At 37.2% G+C, this 21,822-nt stretch overlaps 1 protein-coding gene across 2 annotated transcripts in view; it reads right to left on the bottom strand.

Moving 5' to 3' along the window:
- Positions 1 to 21,822, bottom strand: part of SCFD2 (sec1 family domain containing 2) — a 487,384-nt gene that overhangs the window by 404,644 nt on the left and 60,918 nt on the right. For both annotated transcript variants that reach the window (XM_007998716.3, XM_007998717.3), the window contains exon 3: positions 11,981 to 12,108. In XM_007998716.3, coding sequence (XP_007996907.3) covers positions 11,981 to 12,108 — 128 coding nt within the window. The remainder of the gene's footprint in view (positions 1 to 11,980; positions 12,109 to 21,822) is intronic.

Here is a 21,822-nt window from a genome sequence, read left to right as displayed (position 1 = left end):
TCAATAAAATACTGGCAAACCGAATCTAGCTGCACATTAAAAAGCTCATCCACCATCATCAAGTGGGCTACATACCTGGTATGCAAGGCTGGTTCAACATTTGCAAATCAATAAATGTAATCCAGCATATAAACAGAATCAAAGACAAAAACCATATGATTATCTCAATAGATGCAGAAAAAAAGGCCTTTGACAAAATTCAACAGCCCTTCATGCTAAAAACTCTCAATAAATTCGGCATTGATGGAACATATCTCAAAATAACAAGAGCTATTTATGACAAACCCACAGCCAATATCATACTGAATGGGCAAAAACTGGAAGCATTCTCGTTGAAAACTGGCACAAGACAGGGATGTCCTGTCTCACCACTCTTATTCAACAGTGTTGGAAGTTCTGGCCACGGCAATCAGGCAAGAGAAAGAAATCAAGGGTATTCAATTGGGAAAAGAAGAAGTCAAATTGTCCCTGTTTGCAGATGACATGATTGTATATTTAGAAAACCCCATCATCTCAGCCCAAAATTTCCTCAAGCTGATAAGCAACTTCAGCAAAGTCTCAGGATACAAAATCAATGTGCAAAAATCACAAGCATTCTTATATACCAGTAACAAACAGAGAGCCAAATCATGAATGAATTCCCATTCACAATTGCTTCCAAGAGAATAAAATACCTAGGAATCCAACTTACAAGGGATGTGAAGGACCTGTTCAAGGAGAACTACAAACCACTACTCAATGAAATAAAAGAGGACACAAACAAATGGAAGAACATTCCATGCTCATGGATAGGAAGAATCAAAATCGTGAAAATGGCCATACTGCCCAAGGTAATTTATAGATTCAATGCCATCCCCATTAAGTTTCCAATGACTTTCCTCACAGAATTGGAAAAAACTACTTTAAAATTCATATGGAACCAAAAAAGAGCCTGCATTGCCAAGACAATCCTAAGCAAAAAGAACAAAGCTGGAGGCATCACGTTACCTGACTTCAAACTATACTACAAGGCTACAGTAACCAAAACAGCATGGTACTGGTACCCAAACAGATATACAGACCAATGGAACAGAACAGAGGCCTCAGAAGTAACACCACACATCTACAACCATCTGATCTTTGACAAACCTGAAAAAAACAAGAAATGGGGAAAGGATTCCCTGTTTAATAAATGGTGCTGGGAAAACGGGCTAGCCATAAGTAGAAAGTTGAAACTGGATCCTTTCCTTACACTTTATACGAAAATTAATTCAAGATGGATTAGAGACTTAAACGTTAGACCTAAAACCATAAAAACCCTAGAAGAAAACCTAGGTAATACCATTCAGGACATAGGCATGGGCAAGGACTTCATGTCTAAAACACCAAAAGCAATGGCAACAAAAGCCAGAAATGACAAATGGGATCTAATTAAACTAAAGAGTTTCTGCACAGCAAAAGAAAATACCATCAAAGTGACCAGGCAACCTACAGAATGGGAGAAAATTTTTGCAATCTACTCCTGACAAAGGACTGATATCCAGAACCTACAAAGAACTCAAACAAATTTACAAGAAAAAAACAAACAACCCCATCCAAAAGTGGGCAAAGGATATGAACAGACACTTGTCAAAAGAAGACATTCATACAGCCAACAGACACATGAAAAAATGTTCATCATCACTGGCCATCAGAGAAATGCAAATCAAAACCACAATGAGATACCATCTCACACCAGTTAGAATGGTGATCATTAAAAAGTCAGGAAACAACAGGTGCCGGAGGGGATGTGGAGAAATAGGAACACTTTTACATTGTTGCTGGGACTGTAAACTAGTTCAACCATTGTGGAAGATTGTGTGGCGATTCCTCAAGGATCTAGAACTAGAAATACCATTTGACCTAGCCATCCCATTACTGGGGATATACTCAAAGGATTATAAATCATGCTGCTATAAAGACACATGCACACGTATGTTTATTGCGGCACTATTCACAATAGCAAAGACTTGGAATCAACCCAAATGTCCATCAGTGAGAGACTGGATTAAGAAAATGTGGCACATATACACCATGGAATACTATGCAGCCATAAAAAAGGATGAGTTTGTGTCCTTTGTATGGACATGGATGCACCTGGAATCCATCATTCTCAGCAAACTATCGCAAGAACAGAAAACCAAACACCGAATGTTCTCACTCATAGGTGGGAATTGAACAATGAAATCACTTGGACACAGGAAGGGGAACATCACACACCGGGGCCTGTTGTGGGGTGGGGGGAGATATACCTAATGTAAATGACGAGTTAATGGGTACAGCACACCAACATGGCACATGCATACATATGTAAGAAAACTGCACGTTGTGCACATGTACCCTGGAACATAAAGTATAATTTTTAAAAACAGATAATAAAAGAGAATTTTGAATAAAAAAAAGAAATTCTGGGTTGAAAATTGTTTTCTTTAAGTATGTTAAATATTGGCCCCTACTCTCTTCTAGCTTGTAGGGATTCTGCTGAGAGATCCACCGTTAGTCTGATGGGCTTCCCTTTGTGGGTAACCTGACCCTTCTCTCTGGCTGCCCTTAACAATTTTTCATTTCAACCTTGGTGAATCTGATGATTTTGTGTCTTGGGGTTTCTATTCTCAAGGAGTATCTTTGTGGTGTTCTCTGTATTTCCTGAATTTGAATGTTGGCCTGTCTTGCTAGATTGGGAAAATTCTCCTGGATAATATCCTGAAGGGTGTTTTCCAACTTGGTTCCATTCTCCCCATCACTTTCAGGTACACCAATCAAATGTAGTTTTGGTCTTTTCACATAGTCCTGTACTCCTTGGAGGCTTTGTTTATTTCTTTTCATTCTCTTCTCTCTAATCTTGTCTTCACTGTTTATTTCATTAAGTTGATCTTTAATCTCTGATATCCTGTCTTCTGCTTGATCGATTCAGCTGTTGATACTTGTGCATGTTTCATGAAGTTCTTATGCTGTGTTTTTCAGCTCCATGAGGTTGTTTATGTTCTTCTCTAAACTGGTTATTCTAGTTAGCTATTCATCTAACCTTTTTTCAAGATTCTTAGCTTTCTTGCATTGGGTTAGAACATGCTCCTTTAGTTCGGAGGAGTTTGTTATTACCCACCTTCTGAAGCCTACTTCTGTCAATTTGTCAAACTCACTGTCCATCCAGTTTTGTTCCCTTGCTAACAAGGATTTGTGATCCTTTAGGGGAGAAGAGATGTTCTCGTTTTTGGAATCTTCAGGCTTTTTGCTCTGGTTTCTCTCCATCTTCATGGATTTATCTACCGTTGGTCGGTCTTTGAAGTTGGTGACCTTCAGCTGGGGTCTTTGAGCGGACATCCTTTTTGTTGATGTTGATACTATTCCCTTCTGTTTGTTAGTTTTCCTTCTAACAGTCAGGAACCATGTCTGATTCCCTGCTTTTCACTCCCTCAGCAGGCTGAATTAATTGCTGCAGGTCTGCTTAAAGTCCATCCATGTTGTGGCAAATGGCGGGATTTCCTTTTTAAAGGCTGAATAACATTTCATTACATATTAATCCATTATATATATATATATATGTATTTTTTGAATTTTTTTATTTTTTCAAAAAATCGTTGCCAAGGCCAATGGCAGAGAGTCTTTTCCCTATGTTCTCTTCCAAGAGTGTTATGGTTTCACATCTTACATTTTGGTCTTTTATCCATTTTGAGTTTATTTTTGTGTATGGTGTAAGATAAGGGTCCAATTTCATTCCTTGTATGTGGATATCCAATTTTCCCCGCAGCATTTATTGAGACTATTCTTTCCCATTGTGTCATCTTGATGCCCTTGTCAAATATTTTATGTATAGGATCTAATACATAATAAGCACACATACTATCTTTTAAATACAAAATACCAGTTGTTTCGTATGAAGTCAGACATTAGACATATGCAAAGATGTAAAATAATGCCACTCTTTTAACTACCTTATTTTGTTTTAGAAATATAGTTTAGTTATTTTTTGTAAAAATGTTACTTTTGTTAACATATAATGAGTTTATTATTATCTCAATATGAATTAATAAATAATTTCAAATACCCCTTGCTTTCTTTTCTAATGTCTTGTTTTCTATCTATCCATCTATCCGTTCATCTATCTCACATGTATCAATGGATGTAATCCATATAAACAAAAATTATTGAGGAACTCCTTGGGTTTTTAAGACTGTAAACGGGTTCTAAGACCAAGAAGTTTGAGAACTGATGTTCTAAATCAGTGTTACTTTCGGATTCTACAAGAGAGTGATAGAAAAGCAATTCATTAAAGAAATATGTAACAAATACCAACTGACACTATTAATTCAAGAATTTATTTATTAATTCCATAAACATTTCTTGGGTATACAGTAAGTTCAAGTTCCTGTGTTAGGTGCAAAGAATACTAAGAAGCATAGGTAAGAGTTCTCAGCCCCAACTACTCTGAGTCTGGTGGTAATTGCTGTGATATAATAATAGTACAAACAAAGAGATGAGAGCTATGATAGAGAAAATGTTGGGAGAGAACTGGAAAGCCCAGGATACTGAATGATAGGAAATGGGCTTTTATGTATTTATTTATTTTGGAGTGGAGAGTAGAGTAGAATAAGGCTCTAACATTGGTGGCAGTCATTAAGTAGCATCTATGTGCAAGGCACAACAGGAGATACAAAGATATCTACATCCTTCTAGGAAACTAGAAATAACAGAAGGCATAAAACAATTATCAGAAAGAGGGAGAGATCAGAAGAGCAGAGTGATATGAAGACAAAGGGAAAAGAACCCAAGAAAGAAGACGTAATCAGATGCTAGAGAGACATCAAAAGGAACAATAAATATCAGAAAGGAAATTTGTAAATAGAAATAATAATTATTAATTATTAATTCAATGAAAACTATTTCTGCCTCTTTCTATTGAAAATAGAAATACTCATTGTCTCTCTGTTACTCACCCAAACTCATCAGGCAATCCATTCATTCAAACTGCAAGCACTAAGCCACCCACCATGTACCAAGCCAATGGCCAATGAAGGACATGACATGTACACTGTCTAGCACGGTTTTTGATCCACACAAACTTAACTATATCACATCATTGTAAGTGCTAAAAAGGCATCCAGAAAAAGAGCTGTGTGTCCTTAGAAGCCAGAGCAATTAATTCAGTGTGCTGAGGGAGTGAAAAGCAGGGAATCAGATGTGGTTCCACAGAGAAAGTGATATCTGTATTTAGTCATGAAGAATCAGATGGGTTTTGACAGGAAAGATGTGCATTTTTGTGTGCGAATGAGTGTATTGGAAGGTGACAGGTTATATTAGTCAAGGTCTTGGCAGGAAAAAGATGGCACGCCAACTGCATCTGGGCAGGAAGAAGCCAGGCAAACAATATCCTAACTATACTTTCCTCTGACCCTCTAAATCTCCTGCCTATGCCTTTCACAGGCCAAACTCAAATGAGAGGCACAGTCCATGAAGGTCAGTCTCCAGAGGCACAGATATAGAGGGGTGGAGAGTGATCTGGAAGAACAACCAAATGACAGTATTTCCGACAGACAACAAACACCTGGATCTGCAAAAGTTCATGTAGGAAAATAGGTAATAGAGAGGGAAAGCAATGAGAATAGGTGAGTGAAGCATGAGGCTGGAAGGCAGAACCATCTTTATAAATAGCATGCTTACACATTTGGATAGTATCCTGAGGCAATGGGGACCCACCAAAGGGTTTTAAACAGGGGCATGGCATAATCATATCTGAGCTTGTAGCTCTGTAGATGCTACCTCCCCCAATCCCTAGTTGTTTGATTCCTGTCTCTAAAAAGAGGCCTGACAATAGAAGTCAGACAGATCCAGCTTTGTATTCTGGCTTACTTGCTATGTAACCCATCAGTCAGGACCCAGTCAGAAGACATTAAACACACCAGCGACATGAACAGAGAAAACTTAACATACAGAACTGTTAACTGGGTAATTGAAAGGATAAAGAGAGAACTCCAAGGTACCAGGGAGGTAGCAACTACACAAAGGTAGCTACCACCACCAGTGTGGAGGAAACAGAAGCAGGAGATTGAAATTATTAAAACTTACAAACGTAGGGACTGAAATGCAAACCTCTGACAATGGAGCACTACTTGGCTGGGGTGGTACCTCTGAGGAGAGGGTGCCCTGAAGCTAGTTCTTCAGGTGTTAGAAGAACTGTACACTGGATTCAGCTGCTACCACAGGAAAAACTTGCCACTGCTGTGGTGAAGGAATATATTGTTGGCAAGACACTCACAAGCAGAAAGAAAGTCCACAGAAAGCAGAAAGGAAGAAAGCTGCTTCTTCCCCTCTAGGCTTGCAATTTCCCTCTAGTTCCACTTATTAGCATAGCCTGACAGGTATCCAGCTGGGCAAGCTGAAGTGTAGTCTGAAAGTCCCAGCCCCAGCATCACGAAGTGGGAGTTTAGATCTGAGAGGCGGAATTTAACAATTGGCACAGTAATCCTGGAAAAGAAACCTCACCTTTGTGGTCTCAGTTTTCCTTGTCTGTGAAATGGGAGTTTTAAAAAATTACCAAATTTGTACTATTGGGAGCATTAAATGAAACAAACTATGCAAATCTTCTGTTATAGTACCTGAAACAAAGTAGCTATTCAATAAAAGTTAATTCCATTCCCCATTCTCCAAATTGTGGTATCAACTAACATATGAAAACAAAGATGTGTGTGAGTAAATAATCAGTATACATCTCTTACGAGGCAGTCAGATGTTCTCATCTTTTATAAGTGACCATATATCACACGGTATGTTAGTCTTACTAGGTTTTAACTTATCCTTTTTGCAAAGCTGGGCAATCTCCCCATCTGCCCACCCATTTCTCACTCTTTCTCCCCGGCCTCTCTCTCTCTCTCTCTCTCACACACACACACACATAACAAAGAGATTTGCATGTACACATGCTCCTCTTAATTTCAGAGAAAATTTTTCCCATGAAGGCAAAAAATATAAATGTGATCAAAACACAGCTGTTATTCAGCCAGAACTGGATGAACTCAAGTATCAAAAACAGGAAGTAGAACACTTCAATGCTGTTTTTAAAAAACACATATCAAATAAAATTTTAAAGTATTTTGATGTATTGCTATTTTTCAAAGTCAATACTGCTAAATGTTGAAATTCAGAAATGAAAGAGTGTGGAAATGGTGGAAAACAAAAATCACAAATCTTATCTGGGGCTTTATTAAGAGAAGCAAAGGCCAGGCATGGTGGCTCACGCCTATAATCCCAGCACTTTGGGAGGCCGAGGCGGGCGGACCATGAGTTCGAGAACAGCCTGGCCAACATGGTGAAACCCCATCTAAATAAAAACACAAAAGTTAGGTGGGCATTGTGGCGTGGGCTTGTAATCCCAGCTACTCAGAAGGCTGAGGCAGGAGAATCGCTTGAACCCAGGAGGCGGAGGTTGCAGTGAGCTGAGATCATGCCACTGCACTCCAGTCTGGGCGACAGAGCAAGACTTCATCTCAGAAAAAAAAAAAAAAAAAAAGAGCAGCACAGTGAAGTGTTCAAAATAGGGGAAAAACAAGACAACATCTTTGTTCAGTTCTGGAATTCACATTTTAGGAGGGATGTTAACAAACTAGAGCTCTGCCAGTGACTTAAAACTAGAAGTAAAAGGTGGGAAAGGCTTGTCTTTTCTCAAATGGTTAAAAGAACTCATCATATTTAATTTGGAAAAGAGACAACGGTGGTGAGTTTATAAGACTGACACTAAGATGTCCCAGAACTAGGAGAGCAATTAAGAAGTATCACACTGTAATGGATCAGATTATCATCTATAAATGTAACTCTAAAGATTTTTTCCATAGAAGTGTGACCACAGAGGATTAGGAATCCCAAATACAGTCAAGGGGATGTTGGCGGCGCAGGGAGGAGTCAAGGAGGAATGAACAGAGTCAGGAAAGAGGGAATGCAACGGAATTATAACGAGGCTGAACATGGAAAAGCTATTCAGAATTCTGCTTAAAAAAAGACAGGTTTATCAGAAGGGAGATATTTAGCATAGAGCCTAGAAAAAGATGAGTGAAGTGGAAAGAATGAATGAGTACATTTCCGAGAAAGAAAGGGGAAATCATCTAACTTGATCTGTTTGCTTTGCTTTCACTCTCACCAAACAACCTTCTTATAATTTAGTTTCCCGTGTAGATTTTCCCATAGACAGAGACTGTAACTATAGCTTACTCATTCCAGTTTGCTTGATAGTCATAACTTCACTCTACTCAGAGCTTTTATTCTCCTTTAAAATTCCAGAAAATAGCTATTTCCCCCATTTTATGGACAAAGGAATTGAAGTTTGGCTAATAAGTGGCAGAACTATGATTCACCCTCAGATATAATTGACTTTGTACTCCATCACAATCAGAAGAGGCTAAAGTCACAGAAAACACAGAGAGACATATAAGAAAGTGGCAAAGTCTAGTAGTGAATACTGCAAAGAAGTCGAGAAGGATGGTGACTGGTAAAAATGTACTTATATTTAGTGGTCTGGGAGCCTTTCCAGTAAAAAAGTGTCATGAGCCAGACTACACTACATTAGTAAGAAAATAATAAAGAAACAGAGGCATCAAGTATAGAACACTCTTTCAAGAACTCTGGCTACAAAGAAAAGACAGTATCATAAAGATATCTGTTTCACTTCAGCTCTAATATAATAGAATACTTCTGCCACCCATTAAACACTGGGGAATATGTCCACTTTGTAGAGAACTATAGGACAAATACATGAAGTTCCTCAACCACAATCATATTCCAGTGAAAGATTCTCCGTAAAATGTACCAGAGTTTGAGATGAACATCATTTACTCATTTCTTCTGTGAGTAGCCATTTTAGACTTAAACAAATGGATTTCTTATGGTCTGTTTGTTTTGTTACTTTCAGAGTACATTTTTCATTATGGAAGCCAGTGGGAAAAATACAATTCCATTTCAGTGTTTTAAAAGTCACTTTTCTGGAACATATCTATTTAGTTAACTGACAATTTAATAACAAGCTCTCAGAAAGATGACATGTTTATATGTGCAATGATAAAATGAATTTTTTTCTGTCTTTTAGCAATTAAACATTTTTCCTTTAAGTGGATGATGTTTATTTCTCTTGGTGCTCATAGTGTTTTAACATGAATTTACCTTGTACTGAGAAATTTTATATTTAAGATCTGAGGTTTCAATCATGGGATCCCTCCCCATAAATTTAAATACAAGAGAATCCTGAGTCTATAATTAAAATCTGTTTAACATCTCAAAAATACTAGAAGCCTTTATCACAGTCAGAAAAATTTATACTTCAGTAGAAACTACAGCAAAGATGGGAGAATTATGCATAGTTTAAAATATATTTTATAGTTTTAAATACTATATGATAAGCTATATGATAGGCAGTTTTAAAAAGTCAATGTTTTGTTTTGTTTACAAGTTCTAGTTTTTTCCTTACTGTTCATAGTTATGAATCTGTTTACATATGAAAATGAGACACACGAAATTCTGGCTAGGGATATGAAGCAAAAATGGGCAACCATACTGTGCTATCTGTTACTAAAGAGCAATTAGCACATGGATAGAGTATGCTTTGAATCAATCTTTTTGGTCCTTCTTACAACAGAAGTTTGCTAACAATCCTCTGCTTTTTCCCTTCTTTCTTCCTCCCACTCCCACCCCAACCCCCATCTAGAGTTGTGGGATGAAGCAAACAATTCTATCTTCAAAAAAAATCTTTTTTTGGTTGACAGAAAACTCAAACATTTAAATGTGAATTCCTTATGGGATTACCTGGCCTTTTTAAAAATTTCTGGCTCTGATTATTTTTCAAAGATACAGCCCTTTAGAAAAGTAGTTTACTGCTCTTTCAAGAGTCCTGAATTGAGCAATAAAGATTGATTTATGCTCTGTAATAGTATCATAATGTTGTATCTCTGAAACACAATATAAATTAACCTTAACATCAAGACCCTTTGTGCATTCCTACTTTCCTTGATTCACAATTTTTTTTTTTTCCCTCTGTTGCCAGGCTGGAGTGCAGTGGTGCAATCTCAGCTTACTGCAACCTCTGCCTTCCAGGTTCAAGTGATTCTCCTGCCCCAGTCACCTGAGTAGCTGGGACTAAGCACCACCATTCCCAGCTAATTTTTATATTTTTAGTAGAGAGAGGGTTTCATCATGTTGGCCAGGATCGTTTCAATCTCTTGACCTCGTGATCCGCCCGCCTTGGCATCCCAAAGTGCTGGGATTACAGGCGTGAGCCACCGCGTCCAGTCAATTCACAATATTAATTAGTTCTTGTTTCAACATACTTAAGAATAAGACACTCAATAAGGTAAATATACTTGTTACTAATGTGTACCTAGGGCTATGGAAAGGAAAGGAGAGAGGGGGATGGGAGATGGAGGGAGAGAAGGAAGGAAAAAAGGAGGAAGAAAAGAAAGAGAATTAATAGTCAAATGCCAGGATGTCTCAGTGCAGCAACTTTGAGACCCACTCTAAGGGTGAGGGGCCAGGCTAGGGCATGTCTGTCTGCTAAATTGTTTTTAGTATAATAGTTCATTTATTAATTCAAAACTATTAAAAGAGCTCTCACCCTTCAAAACCACTTCTGGCATTGGGTATATGAATTAGAATAATTTTATAAATAAAGTGCAATTATGTGGCATCAAAATTCTTGGACTTGAATTCCAGTCCTACCACTTATCAGATATATAGCCTTGGGCAACTTATTTTTCTCTGTTTCAGTTTCCTTATCTGAAAAATGAGATACTAATAGTATACGCCTCATAGAATTACTCTAAGAATGAAATAAGATAACACATGTAAAGAGTCCAAAGACCTAGCATACTGTAAGTTCTCAATAATGGTTAGTTATTTCACTTTTCTTATCATCATTATATTCCTCGAAGCCCTCAAATATAGTCACCTAATGCATTAAAAGTCATATTTTTTTTCATGTTATAACCCTGTAACATTTTTCTTCCTAGATTCATCCATATTCTGCTACTTCCAAATTTTGTTCTGTTTCAACTTAGTTTATTTTTGCCCTCATGTGTAATCAAGAACTTGGGCTATGAATCTCAGCAAAGAAAAATGTTCCCATCCAGTAAAATGTACTAATATTTACTGAATACCTAAGAACAGATTATAAGAGAGAAATCTTATTTTTAAAAGAGAAAAATAAAATTTTACAAGCTTCCAGAAACAAATTCTACCTATTAACCAGATTCAATATCCGTATTTAAATATTTCTGTATCAATAAAATTATTTAATATTTCTTAAAAAAAATGAAAAGCCAAATTTTTTTCTAAAATCAACACATTAGTTCTGTGGTTCTCTGACTTTTTGATCAAAAGAAAAAAGGCCACTTAAAACTTAAATTCCATTGCAATCATATTCATCTAATACCAAAGACAAAGGTGGATGTGAAAAAAAATGAGAAATAGAAAAGTTAAGTATGTAATCCCTGGTGAAGAAGAAATAACACTGATGTGACTTGACAATTAGCACTCCAAGGGTGAGGGACTAGGCCAGACCATGTCGTCTGCTCAATTGTCTTCTCAGTACCATTTCATTCACTAATTCAGAAGTAATAAGAGAACTTTTACCCACCATAAGTGGGGGAATAGGGGAAGAATGGGGAAAAAAGGGAGTAGGGGTAGAATAGAATTAAGGAGAGGTAGTCCAGACCAATTTTGATAGTTCTAGAATAGATGAATAAGAAACTAAAATAATCGGTCTTTGTAAGCAAAAACTCTCCTGGAGTTCCCAAAGCTGAATCTAAGAAAAGTGGTCATTGCTGAGCCCAAGGGCAGTGTGCACATATTCCCTCCCTATTCTTTCAACAGTATACAAAAGTCGTTACTACTTTAACCTAGATTCCGTGTTGTCTAGGTTGGCCCACAATTCAGAGCAGGTTTAAATAAGCTTCCCCAGAGGCTGCCTGTGTCCTAGGTTTAGGCTTACCCATACTCATCTTGATTGGCAGGTTTTCTCTGCTTGCCGCTTCCACTAGATGTCTCCGAACCTCCATCACTGCCTCTTTGTGCTTAGTGTTGAGTAAAGCTTCCCACAGGGCTTTGGCTGTGGTGTCACTGCAGGAGAACCACAAAAAGAGCTTCAGATTAAATTTCTACTGGATACTGGAAAGGATTGAGAGCAAAATACTTTTTAAAATATATTTTTGAGCATTAATGTAGTCTTTCCTACTGATAGACTCTAAGTGTTAGGATTAAAGCATGCCTAATTCACATAATTGGCAGAAAATATTGAGAAATTAAGGAAACAATAAAATCAAGTGAATAAAGGGAAGAAAAGCTGTACTGTGTGATGAGAAGTGTGGGAAAACTATGGATAAATTTTTTTTAAAGATTTTGCACTTAAATCTTTCGGAATGCAACTCAACATCAGTAGAGTAACATAAATGTTATATAAGCCAAAATTAAATGCATGTCTCAAAATGATTTATCAGTGATTATAAGCACTATATCAATTCGAGATTAAATACCTGTCTGAGAAACAAAGCAATCAGCAATAGCAGTTCATTCAAAAATTACTCAATAGACTTCCTAATTAGTAGACTTCCTACTAAATGAAAATCAGGAATTATACTAAGTAACCATGGACTGAAGTATCCCACTTTGGGCCTTAGGTTGGAAGGATGGTACTTACTAAAACCTTTACAATTAACCGTTGATAACAGCACGAAGCACTGCATTATACGCAAGGTCTCATCTGGGCTCACTTCCCCAATAGCCCTCTGTCTCACCCAACATGCTATGTCCGAATTATAAATGAGGGCAGTGTTCCTTCCGGAAGATCTCTGCCATGTAGCCAAGCATACACATTTGTAGTAATGTTTTAAAAACTGAATACAAAGAAACAAGGATGACTTCTGTCCCTTTCTAAAGACTCTTTCCTCTAATCAAAGCCCCAGTTACTCTCCTACTATTCACTTAGTAATAGTTAAAAACTAAATACATTTTAATTTAGTTTTAAAGTTATATCTATTAAGATTTTAATTTAGTTTTAAAGCCATACCTAATAAGACATATCTTCCAAGTTTGAATTTGATCTTGAATAATAGAATAATATATTTTTACACTGAGTTTAATGCCTGACACATTATAATCTTTCATTGAATAGTTTTTATTATCATCTATTTTTCCATAACGAACTAATATTACTGCTCAACATACTCCACTTGTTTTAATCTGATCGAATCTGTCATCATTATAACTCTGCATCTAATATTCTTAAGTTTAATTTAAGTAAGCAGGTAAACTACATGCCAGGCCCTATATTTGGTTGGGATATAGATTTTTAAAAAGCTTTGAATGGCATAGTTTAGAAGACAAGGCAGATACAAAAGCAAAGAAATTACTTTAAAAGTGTGGTAATAAAATCCATGGTCAATGCTTGCATAGGTTTTTAGGCAAATGTATTCCTAGCTGGGAGGATAGGGACTGAAGGAATGATTTCTACTGGAAATGATGAGCAAGTACAAAGATATATAAGCTCTAAAACCAGCCTGGGAAGAAGTCAAAACTCAATCTGGGAAGGAAAATGGCAAAAAAAAAAAAAAAAAAAGGCTTCAAGAAAGATATAAAATCTTGGTTACAAAATAAGAGAAAGAAGGACATTTCAGAATGCAAAAAATCCTAGGAACATGACCCTGAGGAGCACTGTTCTGTTGCATGCCAAGGTGCATGGGGAGGGGGCAGTGGGAGGAGGGCATAAAAGAAGGTGCAGCCACACTCTGGGGGTTCTGCATTCCTTGCCAAGTCATGTCAACTTTGATATGTAGGTGACAGGAAGCCAAGGAACATGTGATTGATTTCACACTTTGAGAAGAACAACATAGCTCAGCAGTTATGAATATAGTCTTTATCATAATTCAAAAGCAGGTCTGTTTGCTATGAGGCTTTCAGAAAGTTACTTAATTTCTCTAAAGCTCTGCAGGCAATTGAAGAACCATGGAAGAATTCTGAGCATGGGAGCTACAATCCCAGTTTCCCAAACTTAGGCTTCATAATTGTTCTTTGCTTTTAGTCTCAAAAACACCCCTCCACAAACCACAGGGATTTCTCACATAGCCTCAATGCAACCCAGAACTTTCAGAGTAGAATGTCACTACCCTCCTCTTTTCCATGAGAATATGTATCTGGCTAATATGTCTCTAAGATCACAGCAGGTTAGGTAACGTTGTGGTTACCCTATCAGATTGGTGTAGTGGTTTATGGACTCTGGAGTCAGATAAATCTGGGTTCAAACTCCAACCATGCTTCTCCTCACCCACTCCAAATACATGGCCTCCTAGACCATTCTTCTCCTGTATTCCAAGCACAGGAACAATCTTCCTACAAATATCTCTCTCCCTCCAGGTATCTGCTAAAATGTTACCTTATCAGAGAGGTCTCCCCTTACTGCCCTGCATAAAAAAGTGACAATGCCTATCACAGTACCTTATGCTAGCACTCTCTTGTCTACTTACTGGGCTTTACTGTTCTACATAATTCTAATTACCAGCTGACTTATTATGCTTCCATGTTTATTTGTTTGTTATCTGTCTCTCTCAAAAAAGGTGGGGTCCTTCTATGAAGGCAGGGACTTTGTTTTACTCATTTTTAATTCTTCACTACCTAGAACAGTACAGATCTCTGGTGGGTATACTCAGTAAATATTGAATAAATGATACTTGTTAATTGTGTAACTGTGCACATAATTAATGCTCTCTTTTTCTTATCCGTGGAGTTGGAAGTTATAATAGTGAATTCACAGGGTTGTTGTAGGATTAAACAATATAATTCATTTAAAGCACTTTCCTGATTCACAATAAATGTAAGTTGTGTGGTGGTGGTTGTAGTTGTTACTAGTATTACTGTAGTTATAAGTGGTATTGTCTTATATCCATGGTCTTCAATTCACTATGTTCAAGAGTTTGTGATATATTGGATGAATTCACTTACTTAATTACACTGAGTATGCTTATTCATACAATTTTGATTAGTACAGACGTACTAAAGTCACTTGAAGCTTGTACCATCTGGCTCTTGTCTATTAAAACATTTTAGAAAAAATACATAGTTTCTATGATCTCTAACAGTGATGCATACTCAGGTCATGTTTTCTTGAAAATTGTTTTGCCAATAAACAATTCTGGGCTGGGCATGGTAGTTCACACCTGTAATTCCAGCACTTTGAGAGGCCAAGGCAGGCAGATCACAAAGTCAGGAGTTCAAAACCAGCCTGACCAACATGGAAAAACCTCACCCCTAATAAAATTCAAAAATTAACTGGGTGTGGTGGTGTTTGCCTGTAATCCCAGCTACTCAGGAGGTTGAGGCAGTAGAATCGTTTGAACCCGGGAGGTGGAGGTTGTAGTGAGCCAAGATCACGCCACTGCACTCCAGCTCGGGCAACAGAATAAGACTCTGTCTCAAAAAAAAAAAAAAAAAACTGAAAGTCTAGATATGTGTGAGAGTTCCTAATGCCTACTTCCTGTCCTAAACAGTTTTCTAAACACATAATACTAACTTCACATTACACACGGTCATTTTAAGTTTATCAAGGGAACATTTACAAGTTAAATAAGGTTCTCTGAATAATTGGCACTGAAGAAGGTCAAAGTCATACTTACTGGTATCTCTTTTATCTCCTGCACCCACTTCTTCACCAAGTCATTCTATTACTGCAATGTGGTAATTCACACATGTACACCTATATCAGCATCTGAGTTGAGCATGGGAGTTAAGTCACTGCCTTTCTCTAATATGCTCACAAAAGTTGATCCAATAGGCAACATTTCATATAACTGAATTTTCACATGAAATCAATTCCTGATATTAAATTTTATGTCAAGAAAAGTTAATTGAAATCCACAATGTAATTGCAATAGCGGATTGTATATAATTCTTTATCATCTCCAACTGTATAAAACTTTCTGTTTTCCTACTAGGGAAATAAGCAAAAAAGAGAGGACTATATACAACGGCCAATGTGGTAGATTAGTAGTAGGCAAGACTGCAGAGTGGCAGGGGCATAGGTTCTGGACCAAACAACACAAGGTGCCATTTTGCCACTTACTAGCTCTATGTCCCTAAGAGGACTTCTTCTGTCTGTACATGTTTTCTCCTCTCTTAAAGGGGGATGGTAATAGTACATATTCAGTAAGCTGTTATATGAATCAAATGGGCTAATATATCTAAAGCACCTAGAACAAATCCTGGCACATAAGTACTACAGCAGTAGTAGCAGCAGTAGCAGCAGTAATAAAGAAAAATCAAAGGGCAGAATTTTCTTGTAAAATATAGAAGGAAGCCTTTTGTAGAACTGCAGTAGTCTTCCCCCCGACTTGTGTACATATATGTACAATCACTGTCAGCAGTTTCATTTTCTAATATGAAAAGGTCAACAATAATGTAGAATTCATACACACTGAAAACTCCAACTCAAGCAATCTCCTGTAGATGACAAGCTGATATAAAGAATTTTTATTTTTCAGGAATAAAATTAAGAAGTTTACTATAGCTTACTTCAAAACTGACAGCTATAGGAAGTGTTTTTCTTACAAAGATTTTTAAGCAATGATTTTTGTTTCAGCTTATCTCTTCAATTTAATTATTGTAAAATTCTGTAGGACCTTTTACAGCTAGAATTATTACTTTTACAAGGAGTTCAGATTCTCTATTCTATTTCCAGACTGACTTATTAAATGGTTGTACAACTCTTGGGTCAGAGAAAATACATTAGAGGTAATATTAATCAACTTTATATCCTCAGCAGGACTCTACCTAACCCAATACAGACAGATGAAAAATCTATTTTTAGTTTTTAAAAGCACCTAAAGAAAAATTTATAATATTCCTGAGAAAAACATTAGAGCTTCAAACAAATCAAAACTGTGATTAGACTCTATTTATACCTAAACCCTTTGTGTTCTACTATAAATCTCATTCATCTAGCTTAATCTTTTGTCTTAAGTTCAGGAACAGCTGGTCAACATCTTTTTAATAATCAGGCCCACCCTAAAATAGTTGTGTTTTTTTTTTTTTTTTTCCTGATGGCCAAATTAAGGAAAATTTTTGAAAGATAAATAAAATATAATGTTAAATATAGTTTCAAATACCATCACTCCATTCTATTTCAAAAGCAATTCAGAATTTACAAAACTTCTTATATCTCATTTGATCCTCACCTCCTGAGCTAAACTATCATCTGAGGCTTCTTAAATCCAATTTAAAGAGCCTCAGAGAGGCAACTGACTGATTTAAGTACCCTCAATCTGTAAATGACAAAATCACAACTGAGGCAAATGGCTTCTAAACCCAGTAATCTTAATACTATACCATGCCATGCTTATATTATGCAAATCATGAAAGAGAATCAATTATGCAGAATGTCAATTGTTTTTCACTTTTCATGTTGGTTTTCTTTTCGAACCCATAATATCGTTTAAGTTCACACGTGGGTCCCATAAAGGACAGGATGGAATGGAGTGAAGAGTAAAGTAGATCCACATTAATTCCTAAAGCAGGTAAAGCTCTAAGAATTCTGCACACTTTTGTTGTAAGCAATATCATACTATTCCCTTTGTGGGTCACCATCAGCCATTGACAGTCACTTGGCTACACAGTGCTAATTTTCCACTTTTATTCAGCCTTTTTCCTTAAATGTTTCCCTCCAAGAAGACTTTGACGAATTTTAATCATTCTACATATATATCATTCATATAACTCAAAAGGCAAAAAACTAGTCTAAATTGCCTTACAGGTATTATTTCCAGTCTAGCTCTAACTCTATGTACAACATGTCCTTGGGAAAGAAAGAAGGGGAAAGCCTCTACTTTTTTTTTTTCTTCTTTTTTTGAGACGGAGTCTCGCTCTGTCACCCAGGCTTAAGTGCTGTGGCATGATCTCACCTCACTGCAGCCTCCACCTTCTGGGTTCCAGTGATTCTCCTGCCTTAGCTTCCTGGGTAGCTGGGATTACAGACACACATTACCTTGCCTGGTTAATTTTTGTATTTTTAGTAGAGATGGGGTTTCACCATGTTAGCCAGGCTGGTCTCAAACTCCTGACCTCAGGTGATCCACCCGACTTGGCCTCCCAAAGTGCTGGTATTATAGGCATGAGCCACCAGGCCCAGCCGTCTCTACTTATTTTGACACTGATAAAAATGAGACAAAATGAAATGACTTGCCTAACATTTCATTATATTACAAAAATTAAAAAGGAGGGTTAGAGCTCAGGTCCACTACTGGAAGTGCCAATGGGCTGCTTCTGTAACTTGGTTAATTAGTCTTTTTGGTGCTTTATATCCCCTTACAGGTATTACTAATGTTATCATTTTCACTTATTGAAAACTCACTATGTCATAGGCAGCATGACTATATTATCTCATTTAATAACAACAGCCTTTCAGGATAAGTATCATTGACCCCATTTCATAAGTGAAAAAACTGATTCTAAACGAGACAAAATAGTTTACCCAAATTACATGCCTAGTAAATTAGGGTTTGAACTCAGGTTCCTGCGAACTCCAAAATCCATCTGTTTACCGTAATTCTACACTATTCTGTAAAATAAAAAGTTTAACTAAAATGCCAATTTCTGAGATTCCTTGGGTCCCCAACAAGCTATATTTATAAGGTTTCCAGGCAGGGTGTGGTGACTCATGCCTGTAATCGCAGTCTGCTAGGAGGCCGAGGCAGGCAGATCACCTGAAGTCAAGAGTTCAAGACCAGCCTGGCCATTATGGTGAAACCCCATCTCTACCAAAAATACAAAAATTAGCTGAGCGTGGTGGCACATGCCTGCAATCCCAGCTATTCAGAAGGCCGAGGTAGGAAAATCACTTAAACCTGGGAGGCAGAGGTTGCAATGAGCTGAGATTGCGCCACTGCACTCCAACGTGGGAGACAAGAGTAAAACTCTGTCTCAAAAAAAATCCATAAAAAGTAAAAATAAGGTTTCCATTATGCCATGGTACTCAAACTTCACATGTACAAATTTGATTAACTTTCCAAAGGTCAGCAAAAGATGAGTGAATATCCCATGCTGCTATTTCTTTTATTAAACCTCTTTTTCTTTTTCACAAGTCCAGTGATAGCAATAAAAAGAATTAACAACAACAAAAAAATTACCAACAGTTTGTGGAATATAAATTAAACAATTTATTCCCTTTTTCTGCTTTTAATATCATGGTTTCAAAAGAGATAAACTGAATCCACTGTAGCTACTAGAATACAATTTAATTTGTTAAAATAAATTCCTTGAAATTTACAACATGAAAGAATATTTATTCTGTGAAATATAAGTAGTTTCTATATTTTCAGTAACCATTTAAAATGCCAATACATACTAATTGTCATTTTTTGATAAATTATTCTGAATCCTTAAAAATCAAACTTTTTTTTTTTTAATTTATTTATTATTATTAAACTTCAAGTTGTAGGGTACATGTGCACAACGTGCAGGTTTGCTACATATGTATACTTGTGCCATGTTGGTGTGCTACACCCATCAACTCGTCATTTACATCAGGTATAACTCCCAATGCAATCCCTCCCCCCTCCCCATGATAGGCCCCGGTGTGTGATGTTCCCCTTCCCGAGTCCAAGTGATCTCACTGTTCAGTTCCCACCTACGAGTGAGAACATACGGTGTTTGGTTTTCTGTTCTTGTGATAGTTTGCTAAGAATGATGGTTTCCAGCTGCATCCATGTCCCTACAAAGGACACAAACTCATCCTTTTTTATGGCTGCATAGTATTCCATGGTGTATATGTGCCACATTTTCTTAATCCAATCTGTCACTGATGGACATTTGGGTTGATTCCAAGTCTTTGCTATTGTGAATAGTGCTGCAATAAACATACGTGTGCATGTGTCCTTATAGCAGCATAATTTATAATCCTTTGGGTATATCCCCAGTAATGGGATGGCTGGGTCATATGGTACATCTAGTTCTAGATCCTTGAGGAATCGCCATACTGTTTTCCATAATGGTTGAACTAGTTTACAATCCCACCAACAGTGTAAAAGTGTTCCTATTTCTCCACATCCTCTCCAGCACCTGTTGTTTCCTGACTTTTGAATGATCGCCATTCTAACTGGTGTGAGATGGTATCTCATTGTGGTTTTGATTTGCATTTCTCTGATGGCCAGTGATGATGAGCATTTTTTCATGTGTCTGTTGGCTGTATGAATGTCTTCTTTTGAGAAATGTCTGTTCATATCCTTTGCCCACTTTTGGATGGGGTTGTTTGTTTTTTTCTTGTAAATTTGTTTGAGTTCTTTGTAGGTTCTGGATATTAGCCCTTTGTCAGATGAGTAGATTGCAAAAATTCTCTCCCATTCTGTAGGTTGCCTGCTCACTCTGATGGTAGTTTCTTTTGCTGTGCAGAAGCTCTTTAGTTTGATGAGATCCCATTTGTCAATTTTGGCTTTTGCTGCCGTTGCTTTTGGTGTTTTAGACATGAAGTCTTTGCCCATGCCTATGTCCTGAATGGTACTACCTAGGTTTTCCTCTAGGATTTTTATGGTATTAGGTCTAACATTTAAGTCTCTAATCCATCTTGAATTAATTTTCGTATAAGGAGTAAGGAAAGGATCCAGTTTCAGCTTTCTACTTATGGCTAGCCAGTTTTCCCAGCACCATTTACTAAATAGGGAATCCTTTCCCCATTTCTTGTTTCTCTCAGGTTTGTCAAAGATCAGATGGCTGTAGATGTGTGGTATTATTTCTGAGGACTCTGTTCTGTTCCATTGGTCTATATCTCTGTTTTGGTACCAGTACCATGCTGTTTTGGTTACTGTAGCCTTGTAGTATAGTTTGAAGTCAGGTAGCGTGATGCCTCCAGCTTTGTTCTTTTGACTTAGGATTGTCTTGGAGATGCGGGCTCTTTTTTGGTTCCATATGAACTTTAAAGCAGTTTTTTCCAATTCTGTGAAGAAGCTCATTGGTAGCTTGATGGGGATGGCATTGAATCTATAAATTACCTTGGGCAGTATGGCCGTTTTCACGATATTGATTCTTCCTATCTATGAGCATGGTATGTTCTTCCATTTGTTTGTGTCCTCTTTGATTTCACTGAGCAGTGGTTTGTAGTTCTCCTTGAAGAGGTCCTTTACATCCCTTGTAAGTTGGATTCCTAGGTATTTTATTCTCTTTGAAGCAATTGTGAATGGAAGTTCATTCATGATTTGGCTCTCTGTTTGACTGTCACTGGTGTATAAGAATGCTTGTGATTTTTGCACATTAATTTTGTATCCTGAGACTTTGCTGAAGTTGCTGATCAGCTTAAGGAGATTTTGGGCTGAGACAATGGGGTTTTCTAAATATACAATCATGTCGTCTGCAAACAGGGACAATTTGACTTCTTCTTTTCCTAACTGAATCCCCTTGATTTCTTTCTCTTGCCTGATTGCCCTAGCCAGAACTTCCAACACTATGTTGAATAGGAGTGGTGAGAGAGGGCATCCCTGTCTTGTGCCAGTTTTCAAAGGGAATTTTTCCAGTTTTTGCCCATTCAGTATGATATTGGCTGTGGGTTTGTCATAAATAGCTCTTATTATTTTGAGGTACGTTCCATCAATACCGAATTTATTGAGCGTTTTTAGCATGAAGGGCTGTTGAATTTTGTCAAAAGCCTTTTCTGCATCTATTGAGATAATGATGTGGTTCTTGTCTTTGGTTCTGTTTATATGCTGGATTATGTTTATTGATTTGCGAATGTTGAACCAGCCTTGCATCCCAGGGATGAAGCCCACTTGATCATGGTGGATAAGCTTTTTGATGTGCTGCTGA

Source organism: Chlorocebus sabaeus, chromosome 7, assembly GCF_047675955.1.
Source record: "Chlorocebus sabaeus isolate Y175 chromosome 7, mChlSab1.0.hap1, whole genome shotgun sequence".
NCBI lineage: Eukaryota > Metazoa > Chordata > Mammalia > Primates > Cercopithecidae > Chlorocebus > Chlorocebus sabaeus.
The sequence above is the reverse complement of the archived record's forward strand: the minus strand, read 5'-3'. Positions and strand labels throughout refer to the sequence as shown.